The sequence below is a fragment of the Bufo gargarizans genome, chromosome 2 (assembly GCF_014858855.1).
Source record: "Bufo gargarizans isolate SCDJY-AF-19 chromosome 2, ASM1485885v1, whole genome shotgun sequence".
NCBI classification, from domain to species: domain Eukaryota; kingdom Metazoa; phylum Chordata; class Amphibia; order Anura; family Bufonidae; genus Bufo; species Bufo gargarizans.
The window spans coordinates 107,855,910-107,880,639 of record NC_058081.1 but is presented as its reverse complement, the minus strand read 5'-3'; the positions used below and the strand labels follow the sequence as shown (position 1 = coordinate 107,880,639).

Here is a 24,730-nt window from a genome sequence, read left to right as displayed (position 1 = left end):
GTCCCGCTGTGTTTGAAGAGAGCGATCGCTTGTGTGGGATCACTGCAGCCTTACCCGGAGGTCTTGGTACCTGACAGTGAGTCCTCGACTCGGTGAAATCAACTTGTGGTATCCCGGTCTCAAGGGCCGTTACTGAGCTGGCGTCAGTCAGGTTGTGTTCCACGCGGTCTTTGGCGTCTCCAATGACGCAGTGAGTCGGCTCTTTTTGTAACGGTGTCCAGACCTTTTACCGGGGGTTGCAGTGTCCTTGCTGTCCTTTAAGGGGGATTCACACCAGGTGTGAATCCCCCTTAAAGGACAGCAAGGACACTGCAACCCCCGGTAAAAGGTCTGGACACCGTTACAAAAAGAGCCGACTCACTGCGTCATTGGAGACGCCAAAGACCGCGTGGAACACAACCTGACTGACGCCAGCTCAGTAACGGCCCTTGAGACCGGGATACCACAAGTTGATTTCACCGAGTCGAGGACTCACTGTCAGGTACCAAGACCTCCGGGTAAGGCTGCAGTGATCCCACACAAGCGATCGCTCTCTTCAAACACAGCGGGACGCCGCTGTATGATCTTGTAGCTATACGCTGCAATCCGAACTGTTGAAAGCTATATGCTCCGAATTGATCAAATATATACAAGTATATCGCAACATTGTTGTAACCTTACTAACTTATCTATATCAGGAAAGACTTTGCTCAATCTCCAATAGAGATACAAAAGACTGGTTTTAATCAAGATTCACTTTTCTCAGATGCACTTATAATTATCAGTGCAGGATTTCATTGCTATTATATATCTTACATCGATTATTTTTTGAATATTATATGAATATTTTAGCATATTTAATGGGATTTATGTCTTATTCATTGTAATTCAATTTAATTTTATTTTATTTTAGTCTTATAAAGTCACTACTTTTTTTATTCATCTTTTTTATTCATCATTGTATTATCAACTTACTGTGTATTATTGTATAGACCATTAAAGATCCCTTTACTTTAAAGAGTGTGCCCCACTTTAATCTTATTTATTCATTTCATACTTTCAGACTGGGTGTTGTCTGATAGTGGGAGCACCTCTTATTGGATTCCTACCTCATTCGAGTGCGACATTACCTTATATGTGTTAATTCATAGTTTTGATTCCTTCAGTGTGAATCTACAATTTTCATAGTCATGAAAATAAAGAAAACTCTTTGAATGAGAAGGTGTGTCCAAACTTTTGGTCTGTTCTGTATATACACAGTATATATATATATTTATATAGATTGTGGGGATTTTCTCCGGTAGACAGGCTTGCAGACGCAGTATAGAGGCAATGACAACGTCTTTAACTTAAACAGTGCAGTGTTTTATTCACACATACGTAAAGTGATAACAAAAAAGGCAGTTTCAGGGAAAAACAGTCACCTTGAGTCTGGTGTTTGTTCACACCAGGCTCTAGCACATAAGTCCTTGGGTGAAGCAAAAGTCCACGAGCTTTTTCCCAGACAATATAGCAGGCCTTAGTCCCGGCCCAAACTCTCAGGCTCCAACACCCAGACTAACAAAGCTCCACTATCAGATGGAGTATAATCCACCCAACTGAGACTGCTGACTGGGTTTTTATCCCAAACCAAAACCCAGCCTGGAACGTGGGGAACAGCCACCCACCCTGCACTTTGGCTGCTCCCAGTAAGAGCCGGCCCGGACCAGCTTTAAAGCCACACTAAATAATCAATAGTGTCATTCAGCACTAGCTGCCGCTGACACTTGAATTTACCGGCTCTTACCTCACCGAGGCCAGGAACCTCGGTGACACATATCTTCCATCAATGACGACCCCTTGCCCTTTCCTATATACCTCCCGCCAGACAGTGAACACCCGCCAGACAGTGTACCCGGGACAGGGCATTTGCATTACCCTGTAACCTGCCTGTCCTATGTTCCACGGAAAACTTGAAGTTATGTAGGGACAAAAACCACCTGGTGACCCAAGCATTTCTCTCTTTGGCTTGGCTCATCTACTTGAGAGGGGAGTGGTTGGTTACCAGATGGAACTTTTTTCCCAACAGGTAATAGCGGAGAGACTCGAGTGCCCACTTGATGGCCAGGCACTCTTTCTCCACTATACTGTACCTAGTCTCGGCTGGGGTAAGTTTGCAGCTCAGGAAAACAACGGGATGCTTTTCCCCATTGATGTCCTGAGAGAGTACAGCTCTGAGGCTTACTTCAGAGACATCTGTCTGTACCACAAACTGTGTAACCAACACCAGGGACCCACACAGGGCCGAATTCAGAGCGGAGAAAGCGTTTTCCGCCTGTTCATTCAACTGAACCGTCACTGACTTGCGTCCCTTCAAAAGGCCTGTCAATGGTGCTGCGTCTGTAGTAAAATTGGGGACAAACTTCATATAGTACCCCACAATAACCAGGAACGACTTTACTTGCCGAGTAGTGACAGGTTGGGGCCAATTTCTAATTGCTTCAATTTTGTTTACCTGAGGTTTAATAATTCTGCGCCCAATTACATTCCCCTGGTACTTGGTCTCTTCTAACCCTATCGCGCACTTTTTTGGGTTAGCGGTTAAGCCAGCCTTCCTAAGGGAGTCCACTACAGCCTGTACTTTAGATAGGTGACTTTCCTAGTCGGTGCTATGGATAATTATATCGCCTAGGTACGCCGAAGCGTACCGACGATGTGGACGGAGTACAATGTCCATTAGCCTTTGAAACGTGGCGGGAGCGCCATGTAGACCAAAGGGTAATACCTTGTACTGATACAACCCCTCTGGCGTGATGAAAGCCGTTTTTTCCTTGGCAGCCTCCGTCGAGGGTACCTGCCAGTACCCTTTGGTGAGGTCTAACACAGAAAAATACCGGGCTTGGCCTAACTTCTCAATAAGCTCATCTACTCGGGGCATGGGATATGCATCAAATTTGGACACCTCATTAAGTTTGCGGAAGTCGTTACAGAAGCGCAATGTCCCGTCCGGCTTGGGTATTAAGACTATCGGACTGACCCATTCACTTTTTGACTTGTCGATGACACCTAGCTGCAGCATCAGCTGCACTTCCTCCGCGATGGCTTGTCGCCGAGCCTCGGGTACCCGGTACAGTTTTGACCAGACTTTTGCCTGAGGCTCAATGATAATGTCATGTTGGATTATGGAAGTGTGTCCACTAAGGTCCGAGAACACATCCGTGTTCCGACTAACGAACTCCCTGGCCTCCTGAGCCTATTTAAAGGAGAGGCTGTCAGCAATTTTCACTGTGGCATCCGCTTCCCTTGCTTCAGACAGAGGGACCGAATCCGCTTCCCCTAGAAACCCTGGACGTGGGCTGTCTTCAGTACAGGTTTCCAGATCTTTCCAGTGTTTGAGCAGATTCACATGGTACACCTGCTCCGGCTTTTGCCTCCCTGGCTGATGTACCTTGTAATCTACCTCTCCAATTTTTTCAAGTACCTCGTAGGACCCCTGTCACCTAGCTAGGAACTTACTGTCTATGGTTGGTACCAGCACCAATACCCAATCAACCGGGTTAAAGTTACGGACCCGAGCCTGCCGATTATATATCCTACTCTGGGCTCGCTGCGCTGCCTCCATATGCTCTCTAACCAGAGGTAACACTGTTTCCATCCATCCTTGCATCTGGGTGACATACTCAACAACACTTTTGTGCGGTGTGGGTTGTTCTTCCCACGCCTCTTTGGTGACATTCAACAGACCGCGAGGGTGTCTGCCGTATAGCAGTTCGAAGGGCGAGAACCCAGTAGAGGCAGTTCTTGCACTGTGAACATGAGATAGGGCAGAAGAAGGTCCCAGTCCCTCCCATCCTTAGACACCACTCTTTTTAACATATTCCAGGCCATCCGTTTGCGGATGATACACGGACGTCCGTAACTGTTTTATGTGGAGCAACTTACAGAGTTCCCTCATGACCTTGGACGTAAACGGGGTCCCTTGGTCAGTCAGAACCTCCTTAGGCAGACCCACTCGAGAAAACATCTCCATTAACTACTTAGCTATTATTTTGGCTGATGTATGACGCAGTGGCACCGTCTCCGGCTACCGAGTGGCGTAGTCGAGGATGACCAAGATGTGTTGGTGCCCTCTAGTGGACTTCGGTACTGGGCCTACGACATCCATAGCGATCCGCTCAAATTAAACCTCAATAATCGGGAGAGGGACCAGAGGACTACGGAAATGTGGCTGGGGGCTGGTTATCTGGCAGGTTGGGCAAGACTTGCAATACTCTTCCACCTCTCTGAACACACTGGGCCATTAGAACCGCTGTAGAATCCGGTCCTTCATTTTCTGCTGGCCCAGGTGTAACCCAAGAGCATGTTGGTGGGCTAACTCCAACACGAGCTTGCGATACGCCTTGGGCACCACCAGCTGTTCAATATGCTCACCCCGTAGTTTATTTACCTGGTATAGCATCTCCTGTTGAACCACAAAACGGGGGAACATAGACTCGGCCCCCGGTTGTTGTGGCTCACCCTCAACTACTACCACATTCTCCTAGGCTCGGGATAGAGTCGGATCCTTGTGCTGTACCAAAATTATCGCCAGAGACATTGAGGTCTGCCAGCTCAGGACCCGGCGGCAAGTCCTCCACGTCTCCCACCATCACACTTAGCGGAATTGTCCCCCCCTCTTCCACCGAAGTGGCGGTTACCCCTACTGCTGGCCCTTCTGACCCAGGTTCCCAAGGTTCTGGCCTCCCCCCTGAGCCAGGCCACTCTGCTAGGGTTACATCTGTCTCCCGAGTATCGGTAACTTTCGTGTCTGGCCAGAGTGCTGGGAAACCAGGGAAGTCTCTCCCAATTATCAACTCCGGCCACCGTTGACAGAGAGACCAGGGTGGTGGGATACTCCTTTAAGCCCCCATGAATGCAGACAATGCCGACTTTTTCAGCCAGTATACTCGGCGGGCCGCACCATGGCAGCTCTTATCAGGGACACCAGGCTCCCCGAATCCAGCAGTGCCACTGCTAGAATGTCCCCAACTTCCACCTGGCACAGGTGACTATTGTCTACAGTCTCGGAGGTACCTGTGGCACATAGCTTCCTGGCATACAGTGAGTGGTGGTAGCCATAGTTGGTATCCATGGGTTAACGATGGGGACAGTCGGCTCTTATATGTCCAGGTTCGTGACACCGCCAGCAGACCACAGGGGCTGGGTCTGCAGGGGGTACGTCCCGGGCTGGTTTGGCTGGCACCAGCCACCGGGTTTGGAGTGGAGATTTCCGGGGTTTAGCTGGCCCCCTGCAGGTTTCTGGTGGCCTCATAGCGCTCCACTAGGTTGACCATCTCCAAGGCATTATTCGGAGACACCTGGCCGATCCAGTGCTAGAGAGGGTACGGCAAAGCCCTCCAAAACACATCCGCCAACAGCCAATCCAACACAGCAGTGGGAGTCAATATGTCAGGCTGCAGCCATTTTTGCAATCGGTGCAGCAGATCGTAATATTGGGGTCTGGCGGGTTCAGTCGGGTTAAATTTCCACTGATGCACCCTCTGGGCCCGACCAATACATTTACCCCGAGTCTCGCCAGGATCTCACCTTTTACTGTCGGGTAGTCAGCAGCTTGATCATTAGGGAGATCAAACAATACTTGCTGGGGACCAGACGCCAGGAACGGAGCAACAACCTTAGCCCACTGATCTCAGGGTAACTTTTCCCACTTTTCCGAAGACCGCCAGATAGGTCTCAACATCATCCGAGGGGGTCATCTTCGGAATTCCTACAATATATATATATATATATATATATATATAAAAATCACATGGAAAGAATATAGAATATAAAATATTAATATGCCAAAATTATGCGATACCCAATAAAAAGTGTAGCTGCCCAATAATAAATATAGCAGATAATTTAGTAATATCAACTAATATCAATATTAGTGACATGCCAAAATATATATTAATGAACTGATCTATTAATTACCGTAATATGACAGTTACTATAATGGCATAGTGCGATAATGTACAAGCCCTTTGGTGTTACAATATGGTATCTATAAATGAATAAAGTAATTCATTCAGTGATATAGTGCCCCAGAAGCCACTAGTAAAATATAAAAATAGTTACTGACCAGATAATGGCATGATATGGTAGCAAGTCCCACTTAGACCCCCTACGTGTTTCGCCATGTGGTTTCTTTGGGAGGTCCGATAGGTCAATGATATATATTTTGGCATGTTGCCATTATTTAATCACTGATATTATATTAGTACATATTACTAGATTATCTCCTATATTTATTATTGGGCACTTTTTATTGGTTACTACATAACAACCTATTTTAACATATTATTCTGATTATTTAGATTCTATTAACTTATTATATGAATTATTTAAAGGGAACCTGTCACCGGGATTTTGTGTATAGAGCTGAGGACATGGGTTGCTAGATGGCATCTAGCACATCCACAATATCCAGTCCCCAGAGCTCTGTGTGCTTTTATTGTGTAAAAAAACTGATTTGATACATATGCAAATTACCCTGAGATGAGTCCTGTACGTGAGATCAGTCAGGGACAGGACTCATCTCAGGTTAATTTGCATATATATCAAATTGGCTTTTTTACACAATAAAAGCACACAGAGCTATGGGGACTGGGTATTGCGGATATGCTAGCGGCCATCTAGCAACCCATGTCCTCAGCTCTATACACAAAATCCCAGTGACAGGTTTCCTTTAATAATTATTTATATTCTATAATGTATAAAAGGTTAAAAGGCGTCTCACTTTCTGTTGATATGGTGAGGCGCTCTTGTCTAATTGATCCACCCTATCAAGGAATTAAATGTAAATTGTATAATTTAGACAGGCACTCAAACAATTGGAACCACCTGGAGACGATATTTACTGAATTTAAGCAAAATTTAATGTACAATTAAAAAATCACAAACCGTATTGAACATAAAAAATATATAAAATAATAATAAAAATGTGTATAAAAATTGAACAACAGAAATATTTCCAATACATGATGGTATCTCTAGAGATAATGGTCCCGTTTAATTTATCATCTGTGTGGCTCTCAATTATGAATTAAAGTATACTAGTTGCTGTTTTAATACTTTGTTGTTGCCACTCAGGTGACAATATGATACGGGCCAGTATTCACTCTATAACATATTGCCCACTTTGTATATAGTCAATACAGATAGCCACTGATTAAGGAGTAAGCCCATACTCCGAAACACATCTGGCGTTCAGAATCCACTCGCAAGGATCCACTCATACAAAGAACATTATGGATATGACAAATAATTCTCTATCCAAGGATTGATGAAGCGCTTCACACAAAGAAATCCGGTCTGAGGTTACATCTAAAGGATTGAGACAGATAAAACAACTGAGTGACTCTCACTGCACTTGTGAAGCGCCGGGCAAGTACCCTAAGACACGTGGGACGCCGAGCGCATATAACCCAGACTTCATACACTACAGCCGTACGTGCCAACTTCCGGTCTCTGTGCCAGACACAGGGGGACCCTGCTTCAAAGCGCAGCCAGATAGCAGAAAACTCCTAGCAGGCCACATTTGGTTACATTTCACACCTCCATCCAAACAGCACAGATCCTGCAGAAAAAACTCCCTGCAGGGGGTCTAAGCCATTCCCCAGTTCAATTAAATCAATTAGCAGACAGCATGGAATCAGCTATTTATAAGGAATTATCAATTACCCGGCCATCACAGGCACAAACCGGATGTATATTTTTGTCCCGGTGGCCACGATAAACATGCCCATGGTCATAGTTTGGTGGTGGTGGGATGCCAGGGAAGGGAGATATCAAGTGGGTGTCTTGATGAACCCTAAAGGGTTTTGTGGGTCATTAAGCTGCCAGGATCAGCAGGGAGGTGGGGACCACTCCCAGAGGCTGGGAGGGGAGGGGCCGGCTACAGGTTAAAAGGCTTGTGCCAGCAAGCGGGCGGGTCTTTTCTGAAAGGGGGTCACATTGTGCCATGTGTTTGGAGAGACCTGGAAATGGCTGACATCACTGCCCCCACGTGACCTCAGCCAAGGACTATTAAACCATCCTAACCCAAAGGAACATTCATCTACCCGGTAACTGACTTGTGCTCTGTGTAATCCTATCTCGTGTTCTATCTAGTGTGCCCTAATCTCGTGCTGTCTTGTATCTTGATCATGAATCCCCACGTCCGTGTTTCGGCCTAGTTATAAGCTATCGCGGGTTGGTTTCTCACCGAATATAATCCCGTTAGCAGACCGGGCTTATATCAAACGAGAAGTTGGTGGCAGCTTACCCGGGCTGAGAAAGCGCTGTTTTTACTGCGGCAGTGAAAAGGCTCTCTCAGCTTGTTGCCTCTCTGTGCCCGCGTGGACAGGAGGTGTCTGTGTAAATTGTACCAAGCTGACCTTACATGCTCCTCCAGGAGGGCGTAACGTCACGTCTTGGTAACCAGGGACCATACCGCGTCTCGTGAGCTTGACGTAGTTGACGTCAAGCGGGCACAAAGGGTGGTATTTCGTCACAATTTGCAATAGCAAACAATATAGGATCTTGATTCATTTGTTGCGTTAATTGCGATATATCCCACTGTCAAAGTGTTGGTTATATACTAAGGCCTCTTTCACACGAATGATACGGATTAAGTCCAGGGGCGTTCAGGGTGTGTTCAGTGAAACTCGCACCATTTTATAAGCAAATTCAGTCAGTTTTGTCTGCGATTGTGTTCAGTTGTTCAGTTTTAACGCGTGGGTGCAATGCGTTTTGATGCGTTTTTCACTCGCATGATAAAAAAACTTTTTACAAACAACATCTCTTAGCAACCATCAGTGAAAAACGCATCGCATCCACACTTGCTTGTGGAAGCAATGCGTTTTTCACGCAGCCTCATTCACTTCTATGGGGCCAGGGCTGCTTTAAAAACGCAGAATATAGAACATGCTGCGATTTTCACGAAACGCACAAGTGGTGTGAAAAACAATGCTCATGTACACAGGCCCAGTGAAATGAATGGGTCAGGATTCAGTGCAGGTGCAAAGCATTCACGTCACGCATTGCACCCTTGCTGAAAACTCGCTCGTGTGAAAGGGGCCTAAGGAGCAATACAATGTGGATATAAGAATGGACATATTTTAAAAGCCTGTGAATACTATCTACTATCACCTTGTCCATTAACCAAAAAAGGACATTTTTGAACTGGACACATATAGGCTTAAGTAAGTCCAAAGTGAGGCAGTATCTTTAGTGATAGGGACCCATCTGCGGAAGCCACCTTGACGCCTGGTAGATGGGCCCGACACGTTTGTGCGCTAAGAGCTTCCATTATTCATTTATACTCATTTATAGTCGGTATTGTACCACTTTTATCTAGAATGACCCCCATTTCTTAGCTCTATTGTTTGTATATACAGTGGGATGCGAAAGTTTGGACAACCTTGTTAATCGTCATGATTTTCCTGTATAAATCGTTGGTTGTTACGATAAAAAATGTCACTTAAATATATCATATAGGAGGCACACACAGTGATATTTGAGAAGTGAAATGGAGTTTATTGGATTTACAGAAAGTGTGCTATAAATGTTTAAACAAAATTAGGCAGGTGCATAAATTTGGGCACTGTTGTCATTTTATTGATTCCAAAACCTTTAGAACTAATTATTGGAACTCAAATTGACTTGGTAAGCTCAGTGACCCCTGACCTACATACACAGGTGAATCCAATTATGAGAAAGAGTATTTAAGGGGGTCAATCAAACAACTCTCAAATGGCCTGAAGACAAAGATTGTTCACCATCATGGTTTAGGGGAAGGATACAGAAAGCTGTCTCAGAGATTTCAGCTGTCTGTTTCCACAGTTAGGAACATATTGAGGAAATGGAAGACCACAGGCTCAGTTCAAGTTAAGGCTCGAAGTGGCAATCCAAGAAAAATCCCGGATAGACATAAGCGACGAAGGGTAAGAACAGTCACAGTCAACCCACAGACCAGCACCAAAGACCTACAACATCATCTTGTTGCAGATGGAGTCACTGTGCATCGTTCAACCATTTGGCGCACTTTATACAAGGAGATGCTGTCTGCGAGAGTGATGCAGAGGAAGCCTTTTCTCCGCCCACAGCACAAAAAGTGCCGCTTGAGGTGGGCTAAAGCACATTTGGACAAGCCAGCTTCATTTTGGAATAAGTTGCTGTGGACTGATGAAACTAAAATTGAGTTATTTGGCCATAACAAGGGGCGTTATGCATGGAGGAAAAAGAACACAGCATCCCAAGAAAAACACCTGTTACCTACAGTAAAATATGGTGGTGGTTCCATCATGCTGTGGGGCTGTGTGGCCAGTGCAGGCAGTGGGAATCTTGTCAAAGTTGAGGGACGCATGGATTCCACTCAGTATCAGCAGATTCTGGAGACCAATGTCCAGGAATCAGTGACAAAGCTGAAGCTCCGCCGGGGTTGGATGTTTCAACAAGACAACGACCCTAAACACTGCTCAAAATCCACTAAGGCATTTATGCAGAAGGACAAGTACAACGTTCTGGAATGGCCATCTCAGTCCCCAGATCTGAATATAATTGAAAATCTGTGGTGTGACTTAAAGAGAGCTGTCCATGCTCGGAAGCCATCAAACCTGAATGAACTAAAGATGTTTTGTAAAGAGGAATGGTCCAAAATACCTTCAACCAGAATCCAGACTCTCATTGGAACCTACAGGAAGCGTTTAGAGGCTGTAATTTCTGCAAAAGGAGGATCTACTAAATATTGATTTCATTTCTTTTTTGTGGTGCCCAAATTTATGCACCTGCCTAATTTTGTTTAAACAATTATAGCACACTTTCTGTAAATCCAATAAACTCCATTTCACTTCTCAAATATCACTGTGTGTGTCTCCTATATAATATATTTAAGTGACATTTTTTATCGTAACAACCAACGATTTATACAGGAAAATCATGACGATTAACAAGGTTGCCCAAACTTTCGCATCCCACTGTATAATGGTGTGCAGCCATTTAGTTTTTTGTAATTATGTTTGCTTCATGGATATGCACCTGTGATTCTGAAGGTTTTAGTCTAAATTTTCTTGCAATATTTTGGGGGTGGCACCCCTTTTAGACTGGACACGCCCATCTGCCTGGGACTTCTGAGTAGAGTACGTTTGTAGCTGGTTCCTACACTGCCCTGAATATTGTAGGCTTAAGTAAGTCCAAAGTGAGACAGTGTCTTTAGTGATAGGGACCCATCTGCGGCAGCCACCTTGACGCCTGGTAGATGGGCCCGACACGTATGTGCGCTAAGAGCTTCCATTATTCATTTATACTCATTTATAGTCGGTAGTGTACCACTTTTATCTAGAATGACCCCCATTTCTTAGCTCTATTGTTTATATATATAACGGTGTGCAGCCATTTAGTTTTTTGTGTTTATATATATATATATATTCTTATAAGAGAGCCTTGCGATACTAACGATTACAAACGTATGATCATAACTATATTGACTATATCTGTATTGACTATATACAAAGTGGGCAATATGTTATAGAGTGAATACTGGCCCGTATCATATTATCACCTGAGTGGCAACAACAAAGTATTAAAACAGCAACTAGTATACTTTAATTCATAATTGAGAGCCACACAGATGATAAATTAAAAGGGACCATTATCCCTAAAGATACCATCACGTATTGCAAATATTTCTATTGTTCTATTTTTATACACATTTTTATTATTATTTTATATATTTTTTATGTTCAATATGGTTTGTGGTTTTTGAATTGTACAATAAATGTTGCTTAAATTAAGTAAATATCGTCTCCAGGTGGTTCCAATTGTTTGAGTGCCTGTCTAAATGATACAATTTATATATACACTCACCTAAAGAATTATTAGGAACACCTGTTCTATTTCTCATTAATGCGATTATCTAGTCAACCAATCACATGGCAGTTGCTTCAATGCATGTAGGGTTGTGGTCCTGGTCAAGACAATCTCCTGAACTCCAAACTGAATGTCAGAATGGGAAAGAAGCAATTTTGAGCGTGGCATGGTTGTTGGTGCCAGACGGGCCGGTCTGAGTATTTCACAATCTGCACAGTTACTGGGATTTTCACGCACAACCATTTCTAGGGTTTACAAAGAATGGTGTGAAAAGGGAAAAACATCCAGTATGCGGCAGTCCTGTGGGCGAAAATGCCTTGTTGATGCTAGAGGTCAGAGGAGAATGGGCCGACTGATTCAAGCTGATAGAAGAGCAGCGTTGATTGAAATAACCACTCGTTATGCAGCAAAGCATTTGTGAAGCCACAACACGCACAACCTTGAGGCGGATGGGCTACAACAGCAGAAGACCCCACTAGGTACCACTCATCTCCACTACAAATAGGAAAAAGAGGCTACAATTTGCACGAGCTCACCAAAATTGGACTGTTGAAGACTGGAAAAATGTTGCCTGGTCTGATGAGTCTCAATTTCTGTTGAGACATTCAAATGGTAGAGTCCGAATTTGGCGTAAACAGAATGAGAACATGTATCCATCATGCCTTGTTACCACTGTGCAGGCTGGTGGTGGTGGTGTAATGGTGTGGGGGATGTTTTCTGGGCACACTTTAGGCCCCTTAGTGCCAATTGGCGATCGTTTAAATGCCACGGGCTACCTGAGCATTGTTTCTGACCATGTCCATCCCTTCATGACCACCATGTACCCATCCTCTGATGGCTACTTCCAGCAGGATAATGCACCATGTCACAAAGCTAGAATCATTTCAAATTGGTTTCTTGAACATGACAATGAGTTCACTGTACTAAAATGGCCCCCACAGTCACCAGATCTCAACCCAATAGAGCATCTTTGGGATGTGGTGGAACGGGAGCTTCGTGCCCTGGATGTGCATCCCTCAAATCTCCATCACCTGCAAGATGCTATCCTATCAATATGGGCCAACATTTCTAAAGAATGCTATCAGCACCTTGTTGAATCAATGCCACGTAGCGTTAAGGCAGTTCTGAAGGTCTAACACCATATTAGTATGGTGTTCCTAATAATTCTTTAGGTGAGTGTATATTCTATACATTACCGATAGCTTTATCCCTTGTAGTGTTTTTATCTATTTTTATGGCGTATTGGTTTTTGTGTTACTACATTAATAAAGCTTAAATATTTTTAACATAATATTGTCTTCACTTTCAAGTGAATTAGTCCAAGGCAATGTTATCATCAGCAGTCTATGCACAAACTAATTATTATCTGTCCTTTCATCACTCTGTCACAGAAATCAAGAAGGTTTTTCATCCTGACATTCCTGGGCTCAATAATGTGGATTGCTATATTTTCATACCTCATGGTATGGTGGGCACATCAGGTGAGGCTGTATAATGGTACACACTTATGGACTTAATTATTATACAAAGACTTGAAAATGTCTTCATACCCCTTCACCCTTTACACATTGTTTGACCTTACAGCCACAAACTTAAATGTATTTTATTGAAATTTTATGTGATATATCAACACAAAGTAGCAGGTATGTGTGGTGTTGAAATGGGGTGCCTACGGCCCACCAGTAAAATTTTATTCTAGGGGCCCATGTACAGTTACATGCAAATACTACCTGCTCACACAGCAGCAGACAGCTAAACAGGGTAGTTTACTAAATAATCTACCCAGTTTTTATATGGACATAAACTGGTTTAGATGTTGTAGACCTGTCTATGTCTACTGCAGTCAGTTTACTGTATCATGTGCCACTTGTGCAGAGGTGGGGGCTAGGGCGCACCCTGCTTAGGGGCCAACCGGGGCATTCACCTCTTGTTTTGGATTTATATAACATCCTTAGTTGTGTTATATACATCTGAAACGCATCACAGGAGGTGCTATTCTTCAATAAAGGATTCCATTGTTTTATCTGGAGCTGGAATAACCTTTTTTCTTCAGTTTACATTTGTTGGAGTACCGCACTTTTCCGTTCCCCAGACCTGTCCACTGGCGAGTACCAAACAAGGCTACCGCTACTGCACACAACATAGCTTACTTTTACACTTGTTATTTCCGGTATTGAGATCCAGCAGAGGATCTCATTACTAGTGTTGAGCCAACTTGTGTTTTAAGTTCGGCATCTAAAGTTTGGGTTCGGGTTATCGAAGAATCGCGTTATGGATTCCGCTACCACAGACCAAGTTATAGTCCGTGGTAGCGGAATCCATAATGCGATTCTTCGATAACCCGAACCTGAACTTTAGACGCCGAACTTAAAACACAAGTTCGCTCAACACTACTCATTACCAGAATTAAACAAATCTGCTTTGATTCTGCACATCAGGATGCATCCGTTCCGTTAGGTTGCGGTTGTGTGAAATCCAAAATGGAAAAAAAAAACGGATCCGTCAACTAAACACATTGAAAGTCAATGGGTGACGGATTCAGGTTTTTAGGCTCCTAAAAAACTGATCCGTCACCATTGACTTACATTGTTTTCAGCGCTGGATATGCATTTTTTCCCGTTTTTATGACCGGACACAAAACCACAGCTTGCTGCGGTTGTTTGTCCAGTGACAAAACGGAATGCTGCCTGAACGGAAGACATCCTGAACCGATCTCTTTCCATTCAGAATGCATGAGGACTAAACGGAAACATTTTTTTCCGGTATTGAGATTCTCTGCCTGATCTTGATACCGGAAAACAACAAGGCAAGTGTGAAAGTAGCCTTATTGAGATAAATGCATGGAAATCTAGGAAGTAGTATAGGTAAAGGTACAAAAAGATGCACCTACATCACCACAGAACACAGATCAATTCAACGTCACCATTCATTGTGGCAAGTACTAACTATGCATTATTTCTGCCAGGTGGGGGAAACCATTGGCATTTCAGAGGAGATAATGGGTCTTACCATACTGGCTGCTGGCACTTCAATACCAGATCTCATCACCAGTGTAATTGTGGCAAGGAAAGGACTGGGAGACATGGCTGTGTCTAGCTCTGTTGGAAGCAACATCTTTGACATTACTGTAGGGTGAGTATCTAGAACTGCAGAGCTGAATATTGTGTGCAACTCTAAAAATGTATGAGGCTGGAATCACACATGCAGGTTTTGTGGCAGGAGTGAATAGAAGAGAATGACTGGCCTTTATTAATGTTATGTGTCTCCTTCTTTTGAATCCACTCCTGTTTGGCTCCAAAAAGTTACCATACAAACTTTTTGTCCTGGCTTTTTTTTTTGGCTTGTGCAACATTTTTAGGCAATTTCTACGGCATTTTGGGCCAGTGTGTTTGAGCGCCTGGTATATTGTTTGCCTACCTTGCATTTTTATTTAAAAAAAGAAGTATGAAAACATTTAAATAAAAAAATGCCCACAAAAAGCCTAAGACCCCTTGCAGACGAGCGTGAGCGGATTAGGTCCAGATGCGTTCAGTGAAAAATGCGCGATTTCGCAAGCAAGTTAATTCGGTTTTGCCTGCCATTGCGTTCAGTTGTTATCACGCGGGTGAAATGCGCACTGACGCGTTTTTCACGCGCGTGATAGAAAACTGAATGTTTACAAACAACATCTCTAAGCAACCATCCGTGAAAAAGGCATTGCATCCGCATTTGCTCACGGATGCGATTTTCACGCAGCCCCATTCACTTTTATGGGGCCAGCGTTGTGTGAAAAACGCAGAATATAGAACATGCTGCGATTTTCACGCAACGCACAAGTGATGCGTGAAAACCAATGATCATGTACAAAGTATAAAAGGGGCCTAAAAATGACTATGCCTTATGTAATTATGTTTTCCTAGAAAAAAACTATATGAAATCCGTAATATCATCCAGTGGAACAAGATATGGATTCTGGAAGTACTGTAGGGCCTCAAAGACATGTGTAGAGCCATAAGTACAGTCAGGTCCATAAATATTGGGACATCGACACAATTCTAACATTTTGGGCTCTATACACCACCACAATGGATTTGAAATAAAACAAACAAGATGTGCTTAAGGCCTCATGCACACGACCGTTGTGTGCATCCGTGGCCGTTGTGCCGTTTTCCTTTTTTTTTTTCGCGGACCCATTGACTTTCAATGGGTCCGTGGAAAGATCGGAAAATGCACCGTTTTGCAGCCGAGGCCGTGATCCGTGTATCCTGTCCGTCAAAAAAATAAGACCTGTCCTATTTTTTTGACGGACAAATGTTCACAGACCCATGCAAGTCAATGGGTCTGTGAAAGAACACGGATGCACACAAGATTGGCATCCATGTCCGTGATCCGTGGCCGTAGGTTGCTTTCATACAGACGGATCCGAAGATCCGTCTGCATAAAAGCTTTTTCAGATCTAAGTTTTCACTTCGTGAAAACTCATATCCAACAGTATATTCTAACACAGAGGCGTTCCCATGGTGATGGGGACGCTTCTAGTTAGAATACACTACAAACTTTGTACAAGACTGCTGCCTGGCAGCACCCGATCTCTTACAGGGGGATATGATAGCACAATTAACCCCTTTAGGTGCGGCACCTGAAGGGGTTAATTGTACTATCATATCCCCCTGTAAGAGATCAGGGCTGCCAGGCAGCAGGGGGCAGACCCCCCCCCCCCTCCCCAGTTTGAATATCGTTGGTGGCACAGTGTGCGCCCCCCATCGGGCCCCCCCTTCCTCCCTCTAGTGTAATAAATCGTTGGTGGCACAGTGTGCACCCCCATCGGCCCCCCTCCCTCTATAGCAGTAACAACATTGGTGGCAGTGTGCGGCTTCCCATCTCCCGCCCCCCCATCATTGGTGGCAGCGGAGTTCCGATCGGAGTCCCAGTTTAATCGCTGGGGCTCCGATCGGTAACCATGGCAACCAGGAAGCTACTGCAGCCTTGGTTGCCATGGTTACTTAGCAATAGTACAACAGTAGAAGATTCATACTTACCTGCTGCGATGTCTGTGACCGGCCGGGAGCTCCTCCTACTAGTAAGTGACAGTTCTTTAGCAATGCGCCGCACAGACCTGTCACTTACCAGTAGGTGGAGCTCCCGGCCGGACACAGACATCGCAGCAGCAAGCAGGTAACTATGAATCTTCTACTATTGTACTATTGCTAAGTAACCATGGCAACCAGGACTGCAGTAGCGTCCTGGTTGCCATGGTTACCGATCGGAGCCCCAGCGATTAAACTGGGACTCCGATCGGAACTCCGCTGCCACCAATGATGGGGGGGGGGAGATGGGATGCCGCACACTGGCCACCAATGTTGTTACTGCTATAGAGGGAGGGGGGCGCACACTGTGCCACCAACGATTTATAACAATAGAGGGAGGAAGGGGGGGCCCGATGGGGGGCGCACACTGTGCCACCAACGATTTATTACACTAGAGGGAGGAAGGGGGGCCCGATGGGGGGCGCACACTGTGCCACCAACGATTTATTACACTAGAGGGAGGACGGGGGGCCCGATGGGGGGCGCACACTGTGCCACCAACGATATTCAAACTGGGGAGGGGGGGGGGTCTGCCCCCTGCTGCCTGGCAGCCCTGATCTCTTACAGGGGGATATGATAGTACAATTAACCCTTTCAGGTGCCGCACCTGAAGGGGTTAATTGTGCTATCATATCCCCCTGTAAGAGATCGGGTGCTGCCAGGCAGCAGGGGGCAGTCTTGTACAAAGTTTGTAGTGTATTCTAACTAGAAGCGTCCCCATCACCATGGGAACGCCTCTGTGTTAGAATATGAGTTTCACGATGTAGCTCATATCCGACAGTATATTCTAACATAGAGGCGTTCCCATGGTGATGGGGACGCTTCAAGTTAAAATATACCATCGGATTGGAGAAAACTCCAATCCGATGGTATAAAAGAACTCCAGACTTTACATTGAAAGTCAATGGGGACGGATCCGTTTGAAATGGCACCATATTGTGTCAACGTCAAACGGATCCGTCCCCATTGACTTGCATTGTAATTCAGGACGGATCCGTTTGGCTCCGCACGGCCAGGCGGACACCAAAACTTTTTTTTCATGTCCGTGGATCCTCCAAAAATCAAGGAAGACCCATGGACGAAAAAACGGTCGTGGATCACGGACCCACGGACCCCGTTTTTGCGGACCGTGAAAAAAAACCTGTCGTGTGCATGAGGCCTTAACTGCAGACTGTCAGCTTTAATTTGAGGGTATTTACATCCAAATCAGGTGAACGGTGTAGGAATTACAACAGTTTGCATATGTGCCTCCCACTTGTTAAGGAACCAAAAGTAATGGGACAATTGGCTTCTCAGCTGTTCCATGGCCGGGTGTGTGTTATTCCAATTACAATGAGCAGATAAAAGGTCCAGAGTTCATTTCAAGTGTGCTATTCGCATTTAGAATCTGTTGCTGTCAACTTTCAAGATGAGATCCAAAGAGCTGTCACTATTAGTGAAGCAAGCCATCATTAGGCTGAAAAAACACAACAAACCCATCAAAGAGATAGCAAAAACATTAGGCGTGTCCAAAACAATAGTTTGGAACATTCTTTAAAAAGAAGGAACGCATCGGTGAGCTCAGCAACACCAAAAGACCTGGAAGACCAGGGAAAACAACTGTGGTGGATGACCGAATAATTCTTTCCCTGGTGAAGAAAACACCCTTCACAACAGTTGGCCAGATCAAGAACACTCTCCAGGAGGTAGGTGTATTTGTGTCAAAGGCAACAATCAAGAGAAGACTTCACCAGAGTGAATACAGAGGGTTCCCCACAAGATGTAAACACTGGTGAGCCTCAAAAACAGGAAGGCCAGATTAGAGTTTGCCAAACGACATCTAAAAAAGCCTTCACAGTTCTGGAACAACATCCTATGGACAGATGAGACCAAGATCAACTTGTACCAGAGTGATGTGAAGAGAAGTGTATGGAGAAGGAAAGGAACTGCTCATGCTCCTAAGCATACCACCTCATCAGTGAAGCATGATGGTAGTAGTGTCATGGCGTGGACATGTATGGCTGCCAATGGAACTGGTTCTCTTGTATTTATTCATGATGTTGAGCATGTATTTCACTTGCTGAAGACAAAACTGAAGGGAAGATGTCCCAAGAACAAGCAGGAACTTAAGACAGTTGCAGTAGTGGCCTTGCAGAGCATCACCAGGGATTAAACCTAGCGTCTGGTGATGTCTATGCGTTCCAGACTTCAGGCTGTAATTGACTGCAAAAGAATTTGCAACCGAGTATTAAAATGTGAAAGTTTGATTTATGAATATTATTCTGTCCCATTACTTTTGGTTCCTTAACCCCTTAAGGACTTAGGACGTACCGGTACGTCATGTGTTGTTCCGATCACCGCTGCCCGGCAGGCGGTGATCAAAACCCGATGCCTGCTCAAATCATTGAGCAGGCACCTTGGCTAAATGCACCGTGTCGGCGATCGCCGCAAACCGCAGGTCAATTCAGACCTGCGGTTTGCGGCTTTTACCTGTGCCTGCGGCGCTGATCGGGCGTGCCATCGGGTACCCATGCGTCTGTAGGGGGGACCCGATGGCATGGAAGGCAGCGCGATGCCTTCCTGTGGCGTGCCTGTGAGATCCAGCCCCCTGGATCTCACAGGCCAGAGGCTGTATGAGTAATACACACAGTATTACTCATACAGCCAATGCATTCCAATACAGAAGTATTGGAATGCATTGTAAAAGATTAGACCCCCAAAAGTTCAAGTCCCAAAGTGGGACAAAAAATTAAGTGAAAAAAAAAAGTTGAAAAAATAAAGTTTCCCCCCCAAAAAATTAAAAGTTTCAAGTAAAAATAAACAAAAACGTAATTTTCCCCAAATAAAGTTAAAAAAAATTGCTAAAAAATAGGGGGGAAAAAAAGTATACATATTAGGTATCGCCGTGTGTATCGACCGGCTCTATAAACATATCACATGACCTAACCCCTCAGATGAACACCGTAAAAAATAAAAAATGTGCTAATAAACAATTTTTTTGTCACGTTACATACCAAAAAGTACAACAGCAAGCGATCAAAAAGGCGTTTGCCCACCTAAAATAGTACCAATCTAACTGTTACCTCATCACGCAAAAAATGAGCCCCTACCTGAGACAATCGCCCAAAAAAAAAAACTATGGTTAAGAATATGGAGACACTAAAACATCATTTTTTTTTTCCTTTTAAAAAAGCTGTTATTGTGTAAAACTTACATAAATAAAAAAAAGTATACATATTTGGTATCGCCGCGCTCGTATCGACTGGCTCTATAAAAATATCACATGACCTAACCCCTCAGATGAACACCGTAAAAATATTAAAATAAAAACTGTGCTAAATAAACCATTTTTTGTCACCTTACATCACAAAAAGTATAATAGCAAGCAATAAAAAAGTCACACGCACCCCAAAATAGTGCAAAAAAAACCCGCAAAAATCATACCCTACCCAAGGTAATCACCCAAACATTAAAAAAATTATGGCTCTCAGACTATGGAAACACTAAAACATGATTTTTTTGGCTTCAAAAAAGAAATCATTGTGTAAAACTTACATAAATAAAAAAAAAAGTATACATATTAGGTATCGCCGCATCCGTGACAACCTGGTCTATAAAAATATCACATGATCTAACCTGTCAGATGAATGTTGTAAATAACAAAAAATAAAAACGGTGCCAAAACAGCTATTTCTTAGTACCCTAAACTAGTACCAACAATACTGCCACCCTATCCCGTAGTTTCTAAAATGGGGCCACTTTTTGGGAGTTTCTACTCTAGGAGTGCATCAGGGGGGCTTCAAATGGGACATGGTGTCAAAAAAACCAGTCCAGCAAAACCTGCCTTCCAAAAACCGTATGGCATTTCTTTCCTTCTGCGCCCTGCCGTGTGCCGGTACAGCGGTTTACGACCACATATGGGGTGTTTCTGTAAACTAGAGAATCTGGGCCATAAATATTGAGTTGATTTGGCTGTTAACCCTTGCTTTGTAACTTGCTTATGTAAGCCTCGCAAAGTGACTTCAGACCTGAACTGGTCCCTAAAAATTGGGTTTTTGAAAATTTCTGAAAAATTTCAAGATTTGCTTCTAAACTTCTAAGCCTTGTAACATCCCCATATAATAAAATATCATTCCCAAAAGGATCCAAACATGAAGTAGACATATGGGGACTGTAAAGTAATAACTATTTTTGGAGGTATTACTATGTATTTTAGAAGTAGAGAAATTGAAACTTGGAAATTTGCTATTTTTTACAAATATTTGGTATTTTTACTTCATTTTACCAGTGTCATGAAGTACAATATGTGACGAAAAGGGGTTAACAAGTGGGAGGCACATATGCAAACTGTTGTAATTCCTACACCGTTCACCTGTTCGGGATGTAAATACAAATTAAAGCTGACAGTCTGCAGTTAAAGAACATTTTGATTGTTTCTTTTCAAATCCATTGTGGTGGTGTATAGAGCCAAAAATGTTAGAATTGTGTTGATGTCCCAATATTTATGGATCTGACTGTAATTAAATGGCCATACACATGAGGCTCTAGTCTGTTTGGCGGAATAAACCCATGTGTGGTCTCACATACTGTCACCATTTTGTTTGCAGGCTGCCCGTCCCCTGGTTCCTGTTTTCAGTATTTAACGGTTTCAGTCCTGTGGCGGTGAGCAGCAACGGCTTGTTTTGCGCAATTGTCCTCCTCTTTATCATGCTTCTCTTTGTCATATTCTCCATTGCTGCCTGCAAGTGGAAGATGAACAAGTTTCTTGGACTCACCATGTTCACTTTGTACTTTGTGTTTGTGATCGTCAGTGTCATGCTGGAGGACAGGATAATCGTGTGCCCCATATCTATATAAGACACCCACTAATTATAGAGCATCCACTGAACTGACCTCATCCAACATTCATATATATGGTGCACGCAGTCATAGAGCAAACCTCATCAAATATATTTTCTTATTCCTATTTTTTATATGTACATATTGCTACTTTACTTAGTAACCAGCACTGCACCGACCTAGATTATGACCCGCGCCCTCCACCTAGAAATCTCTAACCCATCCTTGTATATGGACTATACAAGTACATTTCACTACACTGCCGCCATTAGAGATGTCTGCCAAGCAATATGTCAACCTTGAATAAGATGCCAGTTTATAAACATGTTAAGTAAACTGAAATAAACCCAATCTGATTCCCAATGCTGTGACTGCAAAGTTAATATCCAGATAAAGGTATGTATTGCCATGTGATATCCATCATGTAGTATTCAGGTCGGGGTTGGAGTCAGTCCAAATGTGATGGATTTTCTGCTGATTAAAGAAAATCCCCAAGACAAATCTGCCTAGAGTCGTGTGGATTTGGTGTGGATTTATTTCTGAAAAATAGAAAATAAAAAATAAATTGGATTTACACTCTGCACCTGTGGATTTTGCTGCAGATCCACGTCCGACTCTGCATCACTACATTGTTTGTGGATTTTTTTTGAAGATTCTCCCCCCCCCCCCCCCCCATTGAAGACAATGGTAAAAAATTTGCACCAAACAGTGAACTGTCTGCAACAGAATCAACATATAGTGGATTTTAAAGGAGATCTGTCAGCAGGTTTGTACCTATGACACTGTCTGACCTGTTACTTGTGCGGTTGGCAGCTGAAGGCATCTGTGTTGGTCCCATGTTCATATGTGCCCGCATTGCTGAGATATACTGTATGTTCTAGGAGCAACAGGGACGTTGTCATTACACCTAGAGGCTCTGCTGTCTCTGGAACTGCTGCGCCCCCTGCATTTTGATTGACAGGGCCAGGCAGTGTAAATTCGATCACACGTGTCTGGCACTGTTAATCAAAGTGTAGAGGGTGCAGCAGTTACAGAGAGAGCAGAGCCTCTAGGTGTAACGGTAACGCCCCCGTTGGTTCCAAAGGCTCATTTCCATATATTGAAACATCATTTTTCTCAGCAATGCGGGCACATATTAACATGGGACCAACACAGATGCCTTCAGCTGCCAAGTGCACATGTAACAGGTCAACCAGTTTTTTTTATAGGTACAAATCTGCTGATAGATGCCCTTTAAAAATGTCTGCCGTGTGGATGTGATTAGGGATGAGCGAATCTACTTCGGAGGAAACATCCTAAGTCGATTCGCATAAAACTTAGTTTCAATACTGTACAGAGTGAGCGCTCCCTACAGTATTATAATAGGGTATATTTCCACTGGACCGGGGGTCGAGTGGAGGGGTGGACCGTAGGCGCAAAAACGCAACCAGAGTATTTTTATAAACCAATAGTTTTTTTTTATTATTGTTATAGTGACAACGCGTTTCGGGGTTCTGCGGACCCCTTTTTCAAGTCTAGAACAACATATACACAAAAATTAGAAACACACTGGTGTGCCTCAGGTTACAGAAATGTCCGGTAGAAAGAGATAATACTGGATAAAAAGTGGTGGTAACATGACCGTCAGGAGTAATGATAGTAATAAAAGTGATAACATGACCGTCATGAGGTCGTGACTGGATAAAAGGGTACATAAATATGTAAATGCAAAGCAGTTAATGCTATAAAAAGTCAATAAATAAAAATGAGAGCTAGGTATGAATTGTAAAAACAAAACATAAATATAAATAAAATATATATAATATAATATAAAATATATATAAGTATAAATATCTAAACATATGCACACACACATATATATATATATATATATATATATACACACACATATATACACACACTCACCTAAAGAATTATTAGGAACACCTGTTCTATTTCTCATTAATGCGATTATCTAGTCAACCAATCACATGGCAGTTGCTTCAATGCATGTAGGGTTGTGGTCCTGGTCAAGACAATCTCCTGAACTCCAAACTAAATGTCAGAATGGGAAAGAAAGGTGGGCTACAACAGCAGAAGACCCCACCGGGTACCACTCATCTCCACTACAAATAGGAAAAAGAGGCTACAATTTGCACGAGCTCACCAAAATTGGACTGTTGAAGACTGGAAAAATGTTGCCTGGTCTGATGAGTCTCGATTTCTGTTGAGACATTCAAGTCCGAATTTGGAGTAAACAGAATGAGAACATGTATCCATCATGCCTTGTTACCACTGTGCAGGCTGGTGGTGGTGGTGTAATGGTGTGGAGGATGTTTTCTGGGCACACTTTAGGCCCCTTAGTGCCAATTGGTCATCGTTTAAATGCCACGGGGCTACCTGAGCATTGTTTCTGACCATGTCCATCCCTTCATGACCACCATGTACTCATCCTCTGATGGCTACTTCCAGCAGGATAATGCACCATGTCACAAAGCTTGAATCATTTCAAATTGGTTTCTTGAACATGACAATGAGTTCACTGTACTAAAATGGCCCCCACAGTCACCAGATCTCAACCCAATAGAGCATCTTTGGGATGTGGTGGAACGGGAGCTTCGTGCCCTGGATGTGCATCCCTCAAATCTCCATCAACTGCAAGATGCTATCCTATCAATATGGGCCAACATTTCTAAAGAATGCTATCAGCACCTTGTTGAATCAATGCCACGTAGAATTAAGGCAGTTCTGAAGGCAAAAGGGGGTCCAACACCGTATTAGTATGGTGTTCCTAATAATTATTTAGGTGAATGTGTATATATATATTAGTATAAAATGGGCTCCAGTTGGAATTAAGGCAGAATCTTAGGATTAGACGGCGCAATATGTTTAGATATTTATACTTATATGCTTTTATATTTATGTTTTGTTTTTACATTAACTGCTTTGCATTTACGTATTTATGTACCCTTTTATCCAGTCACGACCTCATGACCCATGACTGTCATGTTATCACT

At 43.6% G+C, this 24,730-nt stretch overlaps 1 protein-coding gene across 1 annotated transcript in view; it reads left to right on the top strand.

The window, feature by feature from the left end:
* Window positions 1-21,752, top strand: part of SLC24A1 (solute carrier family 24 member 1) — a 74,210-nt gene extending 52,458 nt beyond the window's left edge. Inside the window, exons 7-9 of the mRNA XM_044283160.1 lie at window positions 13,242-13,331; window positions 14,816-14,982; window positions 21,503-21,752. Of these exons, the coding sequence (XP_044139095.1) occupies window positions 13,242-13,331; window positions 14,816-14,982; window positions 21,503-21,752 (507 nt within the window). The remainder of the gene's footprint in view (window positions 1-13,241; window positions 13,332-14,815; window positions 14,983-21,502) is intronic.
* Window positions 21,753-24,730: the final 2,978 nt, after the last annotated feature.